A 16071-nucleotide genomic window follows, 5' to 3' on the forward strand; every position below is an offset into this window, starting at 1 on the left:
TTGCCTCTCGGATCGGTGCATCGATGATTTTTATCAAAACGTGTTTAAAAATTTCACAGTTTATACTATTAGCCAAAAATGCAAAGATACCTTATATACGTTACATATCTTGTATAATATTTATATATGTACTTATTGCCACGTTATATAATTTATCAGCGAATAGTATTCTAATACTTGGAATTTCTAAACTCGATTTCTCTTTCCTCTTTTCGTACGTCTAAAATTTACCTTACAGTTTAAGAGAATAAAGTTTATTATTTAATCCTAGAAACAATATATTTTCACCGGAATCTAGCTTGGCCAGTATAGAATGTTACTTTTTTTCGTATAATCTCAAGTAAAAAAAACAATCTTGCAAACAAACTACTGAATCACTCTGTCCTCCTGGCACAGATAGTGGAAATAATCGAATTCTAGGTTATGTTCGAGCGTTTTCACTCGGATTAATCACCGCCACCATCATGACACGAGGGATAATGTCTGAACGAAGAGGGACACAAGGAAAAATTAACGAGAAAGATACTTTCGTTATCGTTCTATCGAAATTATCGAACGTTTTCTTTGAAACAAACTCTTTCATTTTGAGAAAGAAAAAGAAAAAGAAGAAAAAAAAAGAAGGAATAAAATCTCGAATGGCGACATTCTCCATCGGTCTTGACGGCAAGAAATAGGAAGACAGAATCGAAGAGAAAAAGGAATCAAGGTAAAAGAAAGATAAATCTCTTTTTTTTTTCTCTTTCTTCCTAACAATTCAGAATATTCACAGGCAGTTAATTTCATCTTAATATTAAACCGAATAAACTCGAAAGAAGAAAAATCAGGAAACGAAGGTGATAAAGAAAAGGCACAGAGGGCGTTTCTGTTATACTTCCGTTTCTGTCGAATCTCGAATCCTTCTCGCTCGAGAGGCGTTCGTTCGACTGTACGAGAGGTCGCTTGGTTTTTGTCTGTGCGCTTTCTTCACGAAGAAAAATATATGTATATTATATATATTTAATGTCTCTCTCTTAATTATATTATATATAATAATTAATTAATTTCTCTTTCTTCAACATCGCGCCTGTCACAACGCGATACTCTTCACGTTCTTTATATGTACAATGGTTAAATCTCGCGAGCTTCGTCGATTTTATTTTCTCCTCCTTTTCTTCTCTCTCTCTCTATGTATATTTTTTTCTTTTCTTTTCTTTTTTTTTTTTCATCTATTCTTTATCTCTAGCGACGTAAGTTTCGCGAGTATCGAGAGGCTTCCGCGATCAAATTCCATTTCTTTTTAGAATTACGGTTCGCTGGAAGACTCCATCGAAAATTACGTCACTGGTCAAAATATGCCATTTAAATTTTTTTACATTCGTCCTAAAAAAAAAAAAAAAAGGAAACGCGCGTACCACTCGGTCCAACGACAAAAGGGAGGTAACGCTTCTTCGATTCTCACTTGCTTTTCCATCTTTTCTGCCGCCATTCTTTATCTTCTTTTAAATTAATCGATCCACTTATCGTCATCATTCCGATTCGCCAATTGTTCTCTCTGGATTCTTTGGTCTCTCTCGATCGAATCTCTCGTGTTTCTCTCTCTAGTCTCGATGATCCTAGAATCGATGTAAAGATACACGATGATCTTGATAAGGGAGGGCCTCCTTATTGGCAGAGAACTGACGATCATTTCCGAGGAAAATAATCTCAATTTTTTGGCTCGATGTTTAATGATGTTCATTCGAATATTTTTCCAATACTTAAGGAATCTTAAATTATATCTTCAAACTTTTTCTGGACGACGATTAGAAATTGTGTTTCTTATCGATAGAAGTGTCTTTTTTTAAGGCGTTAATTAGCATCGTTAGCGATAAAAAGACACGATTAGAGAGAAGAAATGGAAATGAAGAGAAAGAAAGAGAGAGAGAAAGTGAAGAAGATCGAGGAAGAAAAAAAGGAATGGATAGAAGGAAAAAGAAGCGAGGAGAAGAGAAAAAGAACGATCGAAGGGAAAATAAGAACGAAATCGATAATTTTTTCGATTAGACATGAATAAAAAAAAAAAAAAAAATTAAAAAAGAAATCGTGTATGCGTTGAAAAAAATTCTACCAATATTAAGGAAGAATTATAAATAAAAACTGCACATTAAAAAGAAAAAAAAAAACATATTATCGATCAAAGGACTCGAAACACTCAAATTTTCTTTCCTTTTTTTCCATCCATATTTTATCTACAATGGTTAATTTATATAAACCATTGATTCGATATCCTATTTTGGAAACAACTTCCTCTTCCTTATTTATATAAATGTATATAATATATTTAGATTCTCTACACCCGAAGAACAAGAAACACAAAGTGAACAAAGTTTCTTTCTTGCATTCGCAGACGACGAAACGGAAAAGTAGCGGCAGTGCGGTAACCAGCCAGGGAAATCGGGGTAGATGTAGAAGAACAAAATGGTTCCCTTGCCATCATGGTCGTCGTCCAATAGCGCAGATCAATTTGAATCGAAAAAAAAAAAAAAAAAAGAAAACCATTTCAATTTTCCTCTTTCTCTCTCGTTCTCTCGACGCAGATCATTGCATCCCTCCTTTTGTGCCTTGAATTTTTTTCTAAAATTTCATCGATACACTTTTCCACACAGATCCCTCCTCCTCTTTCGATTCCATTTCTCGACTTCTTGCTTGCTCCTTCTCCGTGTCTCCTTTTTCTCTCCTTGCTTTTTCTCCTTACGTTATTTATTATTATTATTAATATTAATTCTCTCTCTCTTTCTCTCTGTAGTTTAGTCGGCTCGATGTTACTGGCAGAGGAATTTTGTTGCCGGCGGCACACGGCGAGACAAGGCTAGGCCCATTTGTCGACGACCGTTTCGTTTACTGCAACATAATAACACAGGCGCACATCGATTAATTCGATCCTTAACCACCAATTCATTCAACGTCTCTCCCTCGTTCGATCTCTCGAGTGGACAAACCATATGATAAAATGGCAAGCTGCTCCGATTAGACGTTCACATTTTATCATTCAATTATTCGTTCTCGAAACGCGTCGAGAATTCAACGACAGACAAGCCCTTCTCGAAGCGTTGGGACCTCGAGCGTGATTCATTTTTTTTCATTTCAATTTTCTTTTTCCCTTTAATCTTTGTCCATTTTTCTCTCTATCTACTCTAGAAACAATTGTCACATTATCGTCGTCGTCGTCGTGGATGACGAGTAACGTATCCCTTTTGTCTCTTCCAAAGTGTGTGCATCTCTCTTCCTCCCTCCCCTTTCAACATCCCTTTCAACATCCCTCTAACCAGGACGCGATATATTGAGCATGATCGGTAAAACGAGTATAGCAAGAGTATAGCACATTACAGTTTTCTTTGTAATAATAAAGCTTCAAACGTAATTTTAACTAATGTACAACAACGATCGACCAGTTTTTGAAATATCGACACGTTTCACGATACATACTTGTCTTTTCCTATGTTATTTAACGTCTTTTTCTTTTTCTCTCTCTCTCTTTCTTTCTCTCGAAAAGGCGAACAACACAGATTCTTTTTCTTCTTCCTAAGTTTTCAAGAACAGGGAACGAAATTAACACTTAAAACCCAGACACACCACTTTGGGATCACTTGTCCCTCCCCATTAATTTAAATTTCTTTGAAAATTACTCGCCATACTCGTTTCACCAAAAAAAGAAAAAAAAAAAAAAAGGAAAAAAAAATCATACAAATTTTCTTATCTCAACGAAAGAGGAAAAAAAGGGGCCCCATTCCCTATCTCTTTTTTCCCCAACGATAATATATCCTCGTGTTGTTTGCGATTGTAATGTGTAAGTACATATGCATATGTGTGTATAAATCTGTATGTATATGTGTGTGTGTGTATATCATTGTATTACGTGTCGATGATGTAAGATATATATATACATGTATATATATATATATCTGTTTCCGGCTCGATCCCATCGGTCAGCTTGCGGGTTCTTGTCGCATTGGGTGGGTATTGTTGTTTTAAGTGCCATTCTGACGATAATTTTCTCTGTGTCCGGACTGGTGTCGATTTTCGTCCTATCGTGTTCCCGAGCTTTATTTCGGCGGCGTCACTGGCGGTGCCACTGCAAGCATATCACACGCAATCTCGATTAATGAAAGAGAACGTCGTGAACGAGGAACAACACGCGGGGCATAACGTTGTTCCCCGGAAATCCGGATATCCTATAGCCAGGGCCTGTAACGTCCATCTTGTATTTTTGTCCTCTTTCGTCCTTCCTTCCTTTTTTTTTTTTTTTTCTTTTAGATTTGCTTCTGTTTCGTTTTTAACCCTTACGTCACAGTTGTGTTAAATTTCTTAATAATAAAATCGTGGAATTATATTAATTAATTTATAATAATTAATTAAACTGGATTTTTGATTGTACGTTAAAAAGTTAAATTGACGTTAAGAGTTAAAAAGAATGAATGAATATTGGAATTAGAGTTGTGTACAGTATTTATTTTGTACGCCATCCAGTTCGATTTATAAGATTCTGATATTGAGATCGTCTAATCGGAATTTCTTTTTTAAGATCTTTCATTTTATGGAATGTGGATGCTTCTTTCTCGATTAACGCATTGCATTCTTTGTTAAATATCGATAGTTATCCATTTTATTTCTCACATTGAATTTCATGAAAAAATTTAATACGTGCAATGCATTGAACGAAAAATGGCTTTCTTCTAAAAAAAAAAAAAAAAAAAAAAATCAAACCAAACTTCAGAAACAAGATTAAAGAAGGAAGAAGTGCTGTGAAATAAAATAAACTAATCGGATCGGATAAGCGATTAAAAGAATCACAAATTCGTTTTTCATTTACAAGCAAGGATAATCACTCCAATTTCTTACTACGTGTTTTCGTTTCATTTTCTTCTACCGTCACAGTAAATTTGTTGTCGTCATAAATCGTGTCATGTATCGTGGCGTTTTTAAGGGGGGGGGGGGCAACTTTCTCTAAAAAAACTTATCTATACTCTAACTATAATATATATATATATACAAAACAATGAAGAAAAATAAAAAAAAATTGTTACCTGATCGATCCATATGTGGAATATCCTCCGATCACGTTCGCTTTTATTCTGTGACTGAATAGTTTTCACACACCAGCAGGCAGGAGTTAGCAAAAAAAAAGTGTCGGGGACAACTTCTTCGATTAGGACTTTTTTTTCCAGGCCAACAATTATATTTTGTCGATTTTTTTTTTCTTATTTCGTTATTTTTCTTTTTTTTTTATTTGTCCAGAGGATGCATGCAAAAATTCAAACAACAATTCGAAGGAGGGAACACAGAATGGTCGATGATGATGATGAATAACACGAAATGGCAATGGCGGTTTGAACTTCGTTACAACACGGATGATCCACTTCTGTTTCCACGAGAGAATTACCATAGAAGATTTTTTCGTATTTCTTCGATTTTCCTGAGGAGAGTTTTTCATGAGGGTTTTAATCGAGAAAAGAACTATTAAGAGCCTGGAATAGTCTGTAATTCAGGTGTTTATAGTTAAGAATGGTAGAGGTCTCCAAGTGTCCATTACGGATTATTAATTAAAAAAAAAAAATATTCCAATTTTGTTGTATTGTAAGAACTGTGAGAAAAGAGATAGGGAGAAAAGAATAATAAAAAAAAAAAAGAATATAATTTAATAAGGAAATCACTTTTCAAGTGATCAAAAATCTTTATTTTCTTGATTTCCAGTCCTATGAAAAAAATATCGAAAAAAAGAGACATTCTTCTAAAAAAAAAAAAAAAAACATGCACACCCAGAAATCGCTAAAAATATTAACCACAGTATAAAATTACGATGAAGGATAGAAGATATGAACGGTGAGAAAGGAAAGAGGAATGAGGAGTGATGAATGAATGAGAGAAGGAGACATAAATTGTCGCAGGCGTGAATGGAGACAAACACTTATTACAGTTCACATTGTATTAAGTGTTCGATGTTCTTACACGCGGCAGATGCCACTATTCTTTTTTTTTTTTTTTCTTTTTCTAAGCGAGATTATACTATTATTGTAATTCTTAAAANNCGATCTTCTAAACTCGTAAAACAGTAGGCCGATCATAGAAAACTTCGAACACGCATTAGTAATACATGATCTCACGTTCCTTCATTAATATTTTTTTTCTTTTCTTTTTTTTTTTTTTTTTATTACAACAAATAACGCACTACGTCAAACCGTCATTTTAATAATATCGAGATTAATCGTAGTCGCGATGCAATATTTACTTTCACTTATAAATTGTTTCTCGATTCGAACTTCTATGTATATCTATATATATATATATATGTACGTGTACACGAATAAATAAAACAAACTGATAAATAAACTTCTTTTTCTTTTTACTAAGGGTATAAATCTATTGAGAGTTGTTCTCGAAAAGAACATTTTTTTTCGAAAATGGACACAGCGTTGAAAATGATTATCGTACTTTCGATTCGATGTCCATTCGATTAGAAAATATTCTCGAGAACAGATCTCGAATATATTCGTACCCTGAACATCCGTCGCCTGTGACTCGATCGATAAGAATGTTCTGTTTTCTGTTTCGATTCGCAGTTATCGATCGATATTTGTATACATTATATATAGAGCGTTCTGTTTCGTATCAACGATCTTGCGAATAATTTGCGGATTTGAAGTATTATTTTCATTTTTCGTGTACATGATCGTCCCGTAATTACTGTTAGACCGTTAAATTCGTACTATCGGGCATTGATTAATTAGGATCATCACACCGTGGCTCGCCACAACGTGCGTCTGTGACGGTTGATAGTAGTATGCATCAAAATGATCATTCAAATAGTCGCACTCTCTATCATAAGTTATTAATTATCATTATTATTATTATTATTATTAATATTATTATTATCATTAGAAATAGGTACTTCCTGTACGAACGATGCGACCGATGCTTTCATCATCGTAACTTTATCGTATTAGATTAGGTTGATCAAAGCGTTGGACGAATTTTCTTTCGATTCAAAAAATTTTTATTTCATTTCTCTTTCCTTCTTCTTTTAATTTCAAAAAATTAACTCGTTTCGAATTATATCTTCTTCAGATATGGAAGGAACGAGACGGTTTAAGTTACAAGATAGGTGAAAATAGAATTCATAATAATTTCTCTTTCGATCGCCGATCGAAGAAGATACAGCTTCGAGAACACGAGTCGAAATCGCTTGTCCAACGCTTCGTTCGATTTCTCTCTCGTCGATGGCACTCTCTACTGCTCCACGATTTTTTTTTTTTTTCCTTTTCACGGATCTTTTGTAAGAGAGAGGGAAAAAAGTAAGAGATAAAAAAAAAACAATGAGAAGAAAGAAGAAGAAAAAAGCGAGAAAGAAAGAGAACACAATCCACACAATATGCAAGTACTTACAAACGTTCGAAACGTCGAGTGAACGCAAGAAAGTACAAAATTTCTCTCGTTCATCAACGTTTATTGAGCGTCGATCAAGTGCTGTTAAGACTGTTTCATATATATATTTTTTTTCTTTTCATTTTTAATTTTTAATTTTTCTTTTCTCTGATTGTATCGACATCGTGATGCTTCTGATATTTCTGTGCTAATAATTAAAAAGGAAAGAAAAAAAGGAAAAAAAAAAAAAAGGAAAAAAAAAACAGAAAGAGATTAAATACTTAATTAAATTCATCTTACACATTTTATGTTTCTGTTCGTTTCTACACAGAAATTCGCACAGAATTGTCGAAGAAGATCGTGCCGATACTCGTGACGATAGATATTTCGCTGTATAAAATATGAATTCCATTATTTCGATTAAAACACAAGTTAGTTGAATAAGGTATAGAAGGAAGAGAAACGAATGAAAATGAAAATAAAAAAAAAAGCGATGCAAAGGGTATGCGCACGCTTCAACGCTGCATCCCAAACGCATGGACGATTAAATAGTACAAATTATTTTTCTTTTCTTTTTTTCTTTTTCTTTTTTTTTTCACGGATTTTTGCATCATGGATCTAATTAAGTTTAATTATGCCTATACCAAAAGTATCACACCCTAACCGATAATTAATATATATTTATATATATTACACTAATTGTAAACATTGCGGATGACGCTACGTAGAATTAAATTAATTATGCACTCGTCGCGTCGTACGAACATGGTGGACATACAAAGAGAGAGAGAGAAAAAAAAATTATACGGGCAAAAAAGAGAGAAACGTCTTCTTGTCTCGTCTTTTCTACACGCAAAAAGAAAAAAAAAGCACACATAAAACCGCTTCTCAAAGCCACATCGTCAGTCTTATTGCATTTGCATATGGTCGAGAAGCAGGTTTTCAATTTTTTAACTATTTTTCGCTTTCCTTTCTCGCAAGAGAAAAAAAGAAAAAAAAAAAAAAAAAAAAAAAAAAAAAAAAGAAACAAAAAGAGATTTGGCCGAACGATACTTATTTATCTTCTGGTATCTTCCTAATGCCGTATGATTTATAAAACCTCGAATGAGAGAAATGATTAAGAGACAGTTAGATGCGTTAAAAAGGCCCACGTATACTCGTGATGACACCGGATCTTCCATTGTTCGCATGTGGCGCGTGTATTATAATATAGAATGTGTGTTTCTGTCTCTGATGGCAAGTCTGAATTCGAAACATTGCTCGACATTTCAACACCGTTAACTATGTTGTTAAAATAACAACACGAACAAATAGTAATTGATGATGGCATATGAAAGTATCTACAAGGCAGAATATAAATGTTAGGTTAGATTGGACAATGTTTCATTAGTCTTCAATAACGTGGCAAGAATTGATCAAATTCAAGATTTAACAACATATTTATGTTGTATTAATTATAACAATCAACTATATATATTAATTCTGATTATTTTAAAAGAAGTCTATTTGTTCTGTTGATAAAGAACAGAGCTAACGTTTAGAGTAAAGAAGGTAGATTTATTATTAGAGATTTTAACATTTACTGTTCGGGATAGTTCGTTACAGTTAAAATAATTTTTTTTTTTCATTATCAATTATATTACATATTAATCATAATTATCTTTGCAAGGAATGTAGATTGTTGGACAATGAACGTTTCGTATTGATGTCAACTCTTTCATTACGATGGATTATTTCTATCGACTTATTGAAAATTCATTAAAGTTAATATTATTTATTTGTCTAAAAACGCATACTTTCATACAAATTCTTCATTTATTCAAATTTACTTAGACTATCTTCCTCTACTTACCTAATTCTATAATGAAAGAGTTAAATCGTGAGACTCGAATGCCTCGAATCGTTCATAAACTATCATTGTCGCTAATAGGAACGAACATGTACCTTCTCATCGAGCGTTCTCGTTTTCAGACTACCATATTAAGAGAAGGACGAGATTAATACGACGAGACATGGATTGTGAGAAGTCATTGATCGTAAAGTTCGATTTTTTTTCTTACGAGCACAAACTCTTACAATCCTTGTCTAATAAATTAATAATATTACAAATCTATTACGTGGTATTAATCATTCAAATATATATATATATAAGTTACACCCAATAAGGTATACGTAAAGATAATAGCGTGGATGCAATGATAGTGCAAAGATGTTAGAATGATCCTGCCGTGCCAACATAATTTATAACAATGACAATTAAAAAAAAATATATATATATATAAATTTTATTCTTTACCTGTAAATAGTTGTAGTTGAGTCTTACTTGAGAACCAGGCTAAATATTGATTAATAGAGTTGTAAGGTGAAACAATTGAGTATCATCGTGGAGATGAGTTAGGTGAAGCACAGCAGGATTTGCTAACCATTGACAGTGATTGTTCTACGAGGTGAGTGAATATTTTTTTTTCCTTTCTTTTAGTTGGGATGTACCATTGGTAGAATACAATTGTGCATGCAATTACTCGTCGAAGGGAGGAAGACATAATAATAGACAGGTTCAAACATTGAGATCCATTAATTTCTGAACTTCATGCACATTCTCTGCGTTCACACGTTAGCAACGAAGCGGACAATTCCAGTTTTGACGTCTTGATCACTCCAGATGCTGGGGATTAATAAACAATAACAAATTTTTAAAAAACAAGCAACAATAAAAGCAGTTAGAGATAGAAGGATAGAGATAAAAAGATAGATAAAAATAGAAATAAATTACAAAAGGAAATTATAAAATATCTAAGGATTTTTCAAATAAACTAAAATGAAAAAAAAATTGTGTAGTGTGAACTGCTGTGCGTTAGAAAAGTTCAAAAATAGAACTACTGTAAAACATGATGATATAACATGCTTTCTAGAATTCTGTCGATGTTTTAACTAATTCAAATAGCAATTCTCGATATTCTAATTGTAATATTTTACTTAATGTGAAAAAAAAAAAAAAAAAAAAAAATTTTAAGTTATGGCAAAGACACCGCCAGATGTAAAAAAAAAAAAAAAAAAAAATTTTAAGTTATGGCAAAGACACCGCCAGATGTAAAAAAAAAAAAAAAAAAAAAAATATTTAAGTTATCGCTAAGACATCGTCAGATGTATAATACACATAGAACAATAAGATGCAATTATTTAGAATCCATAAGGATTACTTATTGACGAATAAATTAATGTTTTAGAAATGCATTGTGCTCAAGTACCATGCAAGGTGTACGTGTTGAAAAAGGGGATTGCTAAGGGAACAGGTATGTATGCTAATGTATCAAGGTTAGAAAAAACATTGATGGATATTGTTTCTTTTTTTGTCGGGAAGGAAAAGTTAATGTTTAAAAGGCACTCGTAGAAAATAATTTAACAATCACAATTGTTTTGATTGCGCGGGGTCTCTTTTTCATCACTCGAAGCCACTGAAACCCGTAATATAATTGTAGAGCGACTTCAGGGTACGGTGTGATGCGGGCATGGTGGGCCTTGGTGGCAAATTTGTATTGGTTGTACTAACACCATGCACAACAGTCAAACTGGTTAAAATCTCACTTAAACGCACTTCAATTAATAACTTATCTTCGAGGCTTCCCGGGCAACGGGGAAGAACTTCGGTTTTTTGTTTAAATGCAATTGCAAGTCCGAGAACTCATTTGCAAAATGTTTTCCATAGGAAAAACACTGTCTGTTAGATTAAATGTTTGTTTTCACGGACGTTCTATATGGGATAAATAATTAATAGTCCAAAGAACACAGCCCACATTAGAACGATCGAATGCACTGAGTCAATTGGATTCTCACCATCTGTAAACTTTCTGGCAATGAACTTTAGGGTTTCGTCGAGAAGTACCACTGGAATGGAAAACTTCATAACGGTAACCCACTCCTCGCTCGTCAGTGGGGTAACTTGGAATACAGACTGAAACAAATAAGAATTTAAATTATTATATTACATAGGATAAAAATAAGAAGAGCAATTCTTCTTTTATATACCGAAAGGACATCGACGTAAAGGATGACAAAGTGAAGTGTGAAAGAAAGAGCCATGGAGGCAATGAGCCACATGTTAGACCAGGGCGGCATAGTGATGAGAGATTGATTTTCAGATAAACTAAAAGAAAAATAAAATAGAAATTAATATAAATATGAACAAAAGAATGTTTATTTGTATAATCTTACCTGTTCATAGCGTTCAACATTTCAATGGTTACGAGTACAGACAGAGCCATCGTCATGGGATGAGGATCTGTGAAAATCTTACAGTTAAGGCCCTTGAATTCCTCGCCACCACCCATGCACGCTAAATGATGAGTCTGAAAGTTACATCCATTGTCGTTACGATTACATATCGAAATTATTGATTTCTAAATAATTACCAATTGGTAATAATTCATCTGTGGGCCATTCGGACTGTACAGGAACCACCATGCAGCTGAGCCAACAGTCGCAGCACCTACATATCCGCCAATAGCCAGATAGCGGAAGAACAACCAGCCAGAAATAAGAGATTCGTCGGCTTTACGGGGAGGCTATAATATTATAATCATAATTACAACTTCCTTTCACATTCTCGCGAATAATTTCGTTTCTTGGCAAGGAATTACCTTGCTCATGATGTCCAAATCGGGTGGATTGAAACCAAGCGCAGTAGCTGGAAGACCGTCAGTGACCAAATTGACCCACAAAAGTTGTACAGGGATTAGAGCTTCGGGAAGACCAAGGGCGGCAGTCAAGAATATACTGTAATCAAGAAAGAAGAAAATCTTAAATAAATCACTTATCTACTTTAATTCATATATATCTGATAGTAGATAATTTTTTACACGGACCTTACGACTTCACCAATATTGGAAGAGATCAGATAACGAATGAACTGTTTCATATTGTTATAGATCGCACGACCTTCCTCAACAGCCGCGACAATGGAAGAGAAATTGTCGTCGGCCAATACCATCTCAGATGCGGATTTCGCAACAGCGGTTCCAGAACCCATAGCAATACCAATCTCGGCTTTTTTCAAGGCGGGTGCGTCATTTACACCATCACCAGTCTATAAAATACGAGACAGAGAGAAAAATCAAAATTAAAGAGATCGGATTTAATTTACTTATAAAATATATATAAACCTCATCCACGCTTCTTTTTCTTCTTCTAAATAACTTACCATAGCCGAGATTTCGTTCATACTTTGCAAGAACTCAACGATCTTAGACTTGTGAGCAGGTTCCACACGTGAGAATAGACGAGCCCTGGCGCAGGCGGCCTTCTGTTCCGACGGAGGAAGATCGTCGAACTCGCGTCCAGAGTACGACTTCCCGGTCGTGTCCTCGTTTTCACCGAACACACCTATACGTCTGCAGATAGCTTCTGCGGTAGCCTTGTTGTCTCCAGTGATGACTATTACACGGATACCAGCGGCACGACACCTGGCAATGGAGTCGAACACTTCCTTGCGAGGTGGGTCGAGCATACCAACGACACCGATGAACGTGAGATCCTTCTCGTACGTGTAGAATTTCGTGGAATCGTCAAGATCCATATCGTCAGGTTTCATCGGGTGGTCAGCAGTGGCAAGGGCAAGACAGCGAAGGGTATCTCGGCCAGTACCGTATTGGCGAGTCAGATCCAAGATACGGTTCTTCAAAGTGGATGTAAGAGGAACCTTGGTAGATCCGACACGAGCGTGCGTGCACCTGTCCAGCACACCCTCTGGGGCGCCTTTGACGAAGAGTTTCGGCCCGGTGCCCAATTTCGTCGGTTTCAAGGGCGAACAGTAAGAAGACATAGATTTACGATCGCGAGAGAATTCCAAGGTGAATTCCTTCTTCCATTTCGTCTCTATGTCTTGTCTTACAGCGATGGCCGCGTTACGCCTGTCCAACCCGCTCTTCGAGACACCGTAAGGATTGATTTTCTCCGCGAGAACGATGAGGGCGGTCTCCGTTGCCTCGCCTACTTTCTCGAATGCTTGTTTGAACTCGTTGAAATCGATGGCGGAATCGTTACACATGATACAGATAGTGCCAATCTCGTGGAGCGTCTCGTAATCTTGGCCGCGGATCTTCTTTCCTCTCAAAAATATCTCACCGACCGGCTCGTAGGTGGAGCCGGTGATCTCGAACTCGTGGAAGCTGCTGTCGTTCCCCTCGATCTTGTCGAAGATGAACATACTGTAACAATTATCGTTCTCAAATTAATATCGAGCAAGAATTCGACGAATCCCTAGCGAGAGAATTTCTATCTTCAACTCACCGGCTGACAGACATCTGATTGGTAGTCAATGTACCAGTCTTGTCCGAGCAGATGACAGAGGTACAGCCAAGGGTCTCGACGGATGGCAAGGATCGGACGATGGCATTCTTCTTCGCCATACGACGCGTGCCCAAAGCCAAACAAGTGGTGATCACAGCCGGCAAACCTTCGGGAATGGCGGCTACGGCAAGAGCAACGGCAATCTTGAAATAGTAGATGGCGCCCTTGATCCACGATCCACCGTGGGCGGGATCGTTGAAGTGTCCAATATTGATGGCCCAGACAGCCACGCAGATTACGGAGATAACCTTAGACAATTGTTCACCAAACTCGTCCAGCTTTTGCTGAAGGGGCGTCTTGATCTCCTCCGTCTCGGACATCTCGGTACGAATCTTACCGATAGCGGTGTTCAACCCCGTTCCGATCACCACACCGCGAGCTTTGCCCGCGGCTACGTTCGTGCCGGAGAACAAGATGTTCTTCTTGTCCTGTGTAAACAAATTACATTAATTTTCTTGAAATCCTTGAAAAGAAGAAGAAGAAGAAAAAAAGGAGTAATAATATCAATCGATGCAAATGATAACCTGATTGACGGCACGTGGGTCGGGAACAGGGTCCGTATGCTTGATAACCGAGACTGATTCACCGGTCAGGATAGACTGGTCGATCCTGAGGGTGGTCGAGAAGATCTTGGTTAGACGGATATCGGCAGGGATCTTGTCACCGACGGACACTTCCACCACATCGCCGGGCACGATCTCCTTGGCACGAATCCTCTGGACACCGGGCTTGTCCATACGCAACACTTTGCCCATCTCGGGCTCGTACTCCTTCAACGCCTCGATCGCAGATTCAGCGTTGCGTTCCTGCCACACACCGACCACGGCGTTGGCGATCAGGATGAGCAAAATAACGAAGGGCTCGACGAAGGCCGTGAACGCATCTTCGTGCTCTTCAAATAAAGCTAATACCTATGGCAATACAAATTGTCGATTACATTCGATTATATCTATATTCATAGAGAGGAATAATAATAATAATAACAATCTTCTGGCTGATGACATGTTGTCCGTTTATTTTTACCATTTTAATGGACCGATAAAATTTATATCGGTCCAATAAAAAGTTTGCCTTAAAAGATATACAATCGATAACTTAGGTAGAGGTAATTTTTGCAACGTATATAGGTAATAAAAAAAGAAAAAAAAAATTATGGCGACACGTATCCATAAATATATCGACCAATGGAATATTAAAAAGAACACGAAGTTATGAAATTATAGTATATCATAGAATACGCGCATACGATATGTATAATACGATTCGGAAGTATTGTGACGTAAATTTGAAAGCTCTCGTAAATGGAATCGTCTTGTTGAACAGCGATAAGAAAAATGTTAAAGGAAAGAAGCAAGAAGGTTAGTGACGAGTACATTTCTGTACCAGAACGGGTCATTGACATTTATCTAATCTGTTTATCCAAGACATATTAAAAACATAATGATAAAATAAAATAAAATGAAAAGTTATCCCACATTTTACCTTCTAATCTTTCAAACTTTTATAGCCATATTTCTAACATTCGTCACGAAAAATTTTTAAACGTGCGTAAGGATAACCATACAGGTCTGGTTCATACAGCTCGGTGACAGATCGATAAGCTCTATTTTTTCACCTTTGAAACCAGATGTATTTATAATAAGTGAGCCTTGAACCCCCCCTTCGTAAACATAGTGCATACAACTTCGAAGCTAACTAATAATTACTTATAGCAGCTCGCGACGAGCATAATGCACGGCTTCGATTTTATTAATTATCGTCGTTCCGCGTCATAATCTAAAAATAAATAATAGTCGGTTATTACATTCGATCATTTATCCTCGATAAATGGCAAGGTTCAACGTTTTCTAAACGGCGATTCACGGATTCACGGATTCCTTTCTATCGATTATTATTCTATCATCATCATCATCATTATCGATGTAAATTACTTTAGATCGGTGTTCAGATCGTACTCGAAAAAAGTGATAAATGAATTTCGTGAATTAATTTCAATGAGAAATGAAAAGAGATTTTCTTGATATTCGAGTATCGTTGCACTATCAGTGGAAATTAATTACATTCAAGCGTCAATGGATACGGTTTTAATTATTGCACAATCTCCATAATTACGAGAGATTGATAAATATACGTACAAAAGAAATAATAGCGGCTAATAGAAGAATCTTAACTAGAAGGTCGTCGAATTGCTCCAGGACGAGTTGCCATATGGACTTTCCTGAAATTTAAGCAATAATGTATTAAACTTTTTTTTTTTAAACAATTTTTAAACGATCGTTCCGGTAAGTGGACAAATTGGCATTTTTCCTATCTTTGAATCCAAAAAGAAAAAAAAAAAAAAAAAAAAAA

The 16071-nt window shown here is 35.8% G+C and overlaps 1 protein-coding gene across 7 annotated transcripts in view; it reads right to left on the bottom strand.

Moving 5' to 3' along the window:
- Positions 1-2740: 2740 nt before the first annotated feature.
- The window catches only part of LOC102674648 (calcium-transporting ATPase sarcoplasmic/endoplasmic reticulum type), a 43743-nt gene continuing 30412 nt past the window's right edge, over positions 2741-16071 (bottom strand). For 3 of the 7 annotated variants that reach the window (XM_006615621.2, XM_006615623.2, XM_006615622.2), the window contains 10 exons: positions 15858-15940; positions 14247-14633; positions 13663-14150; positions 12575-13580; positions 12240-12460; positions 12015-12150; positions 11787-11939; positions 11590-11723; positions 11404-11521; positions 11129-11329 (listed from right to left, as the gene is read on the bottom strand). In XM_006615621.2, coding sequence (XP_006615684.1) covers positions 11129-11329; positions 11404-11521; positions 11590-11723; positions 11787-11939; positions 12015-12150; positions 12240-12460; positions 12575-13580; positions 13663-14150; positions 14247-14633; positions 15858-15940 — 2927 coding nt within the window. Of the gene's footprint in view, positions 2860-3545; positions 4091-6352; positions 10043-11025; positions 11330-11403; positions 11522-11589; positions 11724-11786; positions 11940-12014; positions 12151-12239; positions 12461-12574; positions 13581-13662; positions 14151-14246; positions 14634-15857; positions 15941-16071 lie in introns of those variants that run through there. The other 4 variants (XM_031510468.1, XM_006615624.2, XM_031510467.1 and 1 more) reach the window with 4 other exon arrangements.

This window comes from Apis dorsata, unplaced genomic scaffold (assembly GCF_000469605.1).
Source record: "Apis dorsata unplaced genomic scaffold, Apis dorsata 1.3 scaffold_227, whole genome shotgun sequence".
In the NCBI taxonomy this organism is placed as follows: domain Eukaryota; kingdom Metazoa; phylum Arthropoda; class Insecta; order Hymenoptera; family Apidae; genus Apis; species Apis dorsata.